Below are 4,936 nucleotides of genomic sequence, written 5' to 3' on the forward strand. Positions count from 1 at the left end.
TAATGCTAATAACAATAGCTAAAATTTATTGCCAGGCACTCTTCTAACCACAATGTATTTATTAGCTTATCTTCACAACAACCCCGCAAGGCAGGCATACTCTTATTATCCCCATTTTCCACGTTAGGAAACTGACATCCTGGGAGAATAAATAATTTGCCCATGGTCACACAACACACAAGTGGTGGGGCTGAGACTTAAACCTAAGTCTGTCTGACTGGAAAGGGAGGACCACTTTCAGGTAAGGCTTGATCCAGCCACTCAAAGATCTCACCAAGGACCTGGTTTCTCTTGGTCTTTCCTCTCTGCCTGCTCCAGGGAATGCACCCTAAAGATGACCCCTTCATGCTGCCAGCAGAGTCTGATGAGACTTGCTTTCTCATTCACATCAATGGGGAAAAAGCATCTATGTCCCAAGATGCTTGGATTCCTGGATCCGTGAAATTCCATGGCAGGATCCTGAAATTCACTCTGATTGGGCCATCTGAAGTCACACACCCATCTCCGAACCAATCACCACGTCCCAGTGGCTGGACAATGTCGCTTGGCTTATATTAAAGAAGTGGAGTCTGTCCCATACAATCCACAGGCTGAGAAAACAGGCAAGAGAGATTTCCTCCAAAAATTCAGAGTATTGTTTCCATGAAGGAGGGGGAACGGGCATAGGCATCCAGAAGCAGATGTCTCCATCCCCATGACTCACACATACAATAAAACATTTTAAAATGTAGAAAAAAAGGAAGGCTTCATTTGGGGATGGCTATGCACCATCTGGCCAGTGCAGTCTGGCCATGACCCTCCAGGGAAGGAGGCCTTCCTGTCCATAGCCATGCCCTGTGGTGGTGGCAGGGTCAGGAGGCAGGTACCTTCAGGGTGTTGGCAAACAGCCTGGAGCAGGACAGAGCACAGCATGGGGCACTTCCTTCCAGGTAGGAGGCCCTGCTGGGAACAGGGGAAATGGGAAGGAGATGTTCCCGTAGACTGACTTAGGGAGCAAACAGCCTGGCTGGGCACACAGAGCCTCTAGGGGTAGTGGGATAGCTGGCATCCTGACCGCACAGCAGCCCCCCCCCCCGCCCCCCCGTCTCTGAGACTCTTCTCACAGCCAGGAAACTCTGACGCCCTTGGTCCTTCCGCTAGGCTACAACCTGGAACTTTTATGGTCCCTGTGGGCCCCAAGTCCACTTTTTTTTAACAGCTCATACATTCAGTCAATCATTAAAGCTAGTAAGGCTCCTTCCCACCTCAGGGCTTCTGCACTGGCTTTTGGCTCTGTCCGGAACACTCTTCCCCTACAGTCTCACATGGCTCCCTCCATCCCCTCCTTTAATCTGCTCACCTTCTATCTTTAGTCTATCACCTTCTCAGTGAGGCATTCCCTGGCTACCCTCGTTAACTACTCAACCTGCCCTCCAACCTCCCAGCTTCCAACCCTCCTTACCCTGCTTTGTTGTTTTTGTTTTGTTGTTGTTGTTGTTGTTGTTGTTTTTTCCAAAGCAGCCATCACCCCCTAGCATGTCAGCATAGTTCAGTTGTTAGTGATTATTGTCCATCTCCCTTCCCACCCCCCAGGTGTCAACTCCAGGAGGCAGAGATTTTTGTCTTCTTTCTTTCCTGTTATGTTTCCAGTACCTAGAGCAAGTCCTGCCTTGTAATACATGCTCAATAAATATTTGCTGGGAGAATAAATGAATTGTAAAAATTAAAATTAGAGTGGAGCTCATTTTTGCAGTCAATTTGTGTTGTGCGGAGCCTACGTAAATATGCCTGAGATAGGATCTCAAACATTCTCCTCAACACAGGGCCCTGTGTGTCACTAAGGAACATCTCTCAGGAATGAGACTATTCCCCACAGGTCCCTCAGCCCACAGCACGGGGCCGGCTCGGGGCAGACGCTGAAAACGTTCACCCAGTGTAAGCACACTCAGATGGATGAAGAGGATGCATAAAGAGGTGGGAGAAAGAAGTCCGCTGGCACGAGCCCCCATCGCAGCCTCCCTTGACCTCCAGCCCCCTCACCCATCATCCCTGTGGACCCTTATCACTCATCTCCCTTCCCTCTAGGTTCACCTCATTCTAATCCACCTCCTCTCAGCAGCTAGAGGTAGCTTCTCAAAGCACAAATTGGATCTTCAACTCTGCGGGGCACCCTGGTGCTGCCCTTGGAAAGGTCAAGATTCCTGTGTAGGGCACCAAGCATGCCCAAGCCCCCATGGATCTTCCTCTTCTCTACAACTCTCCTCTCATGCTATACTCCAGCCTGGCTGATTGTTTTTTTTCTTCAATTCAGTGAGTAAAACAATCTCTCACCCCTGGGTCTGTGTACATGCTATTCCCTGTGTCTGGAAGACCCTCATACCTCACCTGACTCCCTTTCCCCAGCCAGTTCTTACTTTACTTCAGATGTCAGCTCAGGTATCCCCTCGTCCAGGAAGCTGTCCCTGATTTCTTACCCTGAGGTAGGTAGCCATTACCTATGCATTCCCATAGCTCTCTGTTTGCCTCTTTCATTCACGCATTAATTCAACATTTATTTGGCCTAAATGGTGCATAATGATCTGACTCCTTCATACCTCTCTGATCCCACCTTCCCCCTTTTCCCCTCTCACCCTCTGCTCCAGCTACATAAGCCTCCTTGCTGTCCCTTGAGCACACCAAGTATGCTCCTGCCTCAGGGCCTCTGCACATCTTCTCTGGGTATCCTCACTTCCTTCAGGTCCCTGCTCAATTGCCACCTCCTCAGAGAGGCCTTCCTGACACCTCCGCTCCTCATCTGATGAAGCACTCCCTGTCATTCTCCACCCATCTCTGCAGCCTGCTTCACTTCTCCACATCATCGGTCCTTACCTGAAATTAGATTATCTTTTTGCTGTTGTACCATCAGCATTTCGCACAGTATCTGGCCCACAGCAATTCTCAGTAAAGATCTGATGAATAAATGAATGGAGCAATCCAGATCAACATGATCTTGACTTGAGGCAAGCTGGCAGGGGCTCCATCCCCCAACACTGTGACACACAATGGAATACCATGAAGTTGTAAAAAAAAGAAGAAGAAGAAGAAGAAAGAATAAGGAAATATGACACCTCAGGCACAAAGAAAGTAAAAAACACAAAAACTGGACTTCATCAAAAGTAAAAACTTTTTTTTTAAAGTAAAAACATTTTTGTGCATCAAAGGACATTATGCAAAAAGTGAAAACACAAAAAAATGAGAAACAATATTTGCAAATCATGTATCTGATAAGAGTCCAGTGTCCAGAACACATAAAGAACTCTTACAATTCAACAATAAAAGACAAACAATCCAATTATTAAATGCGCAAAGGATTTGAATGAAAGCATTGGGCTGAGCCTTAATTCACTCAGCAAGCGTTTACTGAGTTTCTACCATGTGCCCTATGCTGATCCAGACATGGGGATTCAGCTGTGAACAAAGCAAGTCCCGGTCCTCAGGAACTGGTTTTCTGCTGGGTGACACATGAACTGCAAGTTCATTGCCCATGACAAGCGCTGTGAAGACAAAACCTGATGATGTCACAGTGACTGGAGGAGGGAGCAACTCTGAGCAGGGAAGTCAGGAGGGGACTCTGAGGAGGCAACATCACTGGTTATTAGAAGTCAACGAAAGGCTGTTGACTCGCTCTCGGCCCGGCGTCTAACGGATACTAAGCGCTCACCAAATCTTACAGTGACGCTTAAGGTCATTCTCATCAGTTTACTGTCCTCTCCCTCTGGAGAACAGGAGGTCCTGGGGCTCAGGCTCGCGGGCGCTCAACACCAGCTGGCACACAGTAGGCGGACGCACGGTCCTCGTAACCTCTGCACGCGGTAGGGCTCGAGAAGCTAGCCCAGGCAGAGGGAGCCCCAGCCAGGGAGCACTGTTCGAAGTGTCCACCAAGCGCTGGCTCCCTGGCCCCGGCCCGGCGCCCTCCACTCGCGCTCCGTGCACAAAGGAGGCGCTTGACAGTGCGTGCTGAAGAAACGCCTGTTTCTGGGTCCGGCGGCGCACGACCTCGGCCCATTGCACAGGCCGGTAAACCGAGCGCGAGGTGGGCGGCGCCGCGCCGGCCGTTCCTGTGGGGTCGACGCCGGGCCCGGGTCGGGGGCGGATCGCTGCGGGGAGGGACGCGCCGCCGCCCCACCCTTCCGTGCCCAGCAGCGACCAGGGGCGTTCCTGCCCCCCCGGCGCCGCGGTTGGCTGGCTCGACGGCCGCTGATTGGCCATCGCGGCCCTGGCGCGGTCCCCGATTGGCTGTGACGCGCGGCCGGGCGAGGTCCCCGTCCGCGCCTCCGCCGCGCCGGGCGCTGAGCAGTCATTGGGCGGCGTGATCTCGCCGCGATTCCGCGGCCCTGCCGCCGCCAGCGGAGCGCACCGGGCGGGCCGGGTGAGTGGCCATGGCGGGCGCCGAGGATGGGCCGGGTCAGCAGCCGGAACTCGACGAGGATGAGGCGGCGTATTGCCGGCGCTGGGGCGCGCAGCACGCCGGGGCCCGCGAACTGGCCTCGCTCTACTCTCCAGGTAAGATCTCCGGGCCCCCCCTCTGGGCCTGCAGCCGGGCTGCGGACAGCGACCCCCGGTTCCCCAGATCGGAACCTCAGCCTCAGGCCCTGATGCCGAACTCCAGCCTCGGCTTCTAAACTTGCAAATAGCGCCCCCAAGTCCGGGGACCCCACCCCAGGGCCCCTTCCAAGCTCAAGCCAGAGCTCCAGCCATGGGGCTTTCTAGATGCACAGACAATCCCTATATCAAGGAACTGCCATATCAGCTCCCCGGGCCACATAGAGAGCCCCCCATCGCACCCCCAGATCCGGATCCTAGCCTCAAAGCATACGCCGCTGCAAAGAGCGCCCCTAGACTTAGGGACCCCTATCCCAGGCAACCCGTCAGCTGCATGCACTGCCACTCCCCCCCCCCCCGCCTTCTCTCATCCCTC

General features: G+C 53.3%; 1 protein-coding gene and 1 long non-coding RNA gene across 3 annotated transcripts in view; one reads left to right on the forward strand and one right to left on the reverse strand.

The window, feature by feature from the left end:
- Positions 1 to 840: 840 nt before the first annotated feature.
- Positions 841 to 4,145, reverse strand: LOC145723781 (uncharacterized). The gene is made up of 3 exons (XR_014149052.1): positions 2,848 to 4,145; positions 1,442 to 1,510; positions 841 to 939 (listed from the first exon to the last, which is right to left on the reverse strand). It is a non-coding gene; the product is annotated as an uncharacterized LOC145723781 (long non-coding RNA).
- A 162-nt stretch (positions 4,146 to 4,307) lies between these two features.
- The window catches only part of PEDS1 (plasmanylethanolamine desaturase 1), a 22,199-nt gene continuing 21,570 nt past the window's right edge, over positions 4,308 to 4,936 (forward strand). For both annotated transcript variants that reach the window (XR_014149051.1, XM_081832600.1), the window contains exon 1: positions 4,308 to 4,521. Coding sequence is in view for 1 of the 2 variants with exons in the window: in XM_081832600.1 (XP_081688726.1) it covers positions 4,398 to 4,521 (124 nt within the window). In the remaining variant the exon portion in view is untranslated. The remainder of the gene's footprint in view (positions 4,522 to 4,936) is intronic.

The sequence above is a fragment of the Leptonychotes weddellii genome, chromosome 10, assembly GCF_054177405.1.
Source record: "Leptonychotes weddellii isolate Sample4059 chromosome 10, ASM5417740v2, whole genome shotgun sequence".
Lineage (NCBI taxonomy): Eukaryota > Metazoa > Chordata > Mammalia > Carnivora > Phocidae > Leptonychotes > Leptonychotes weddellii.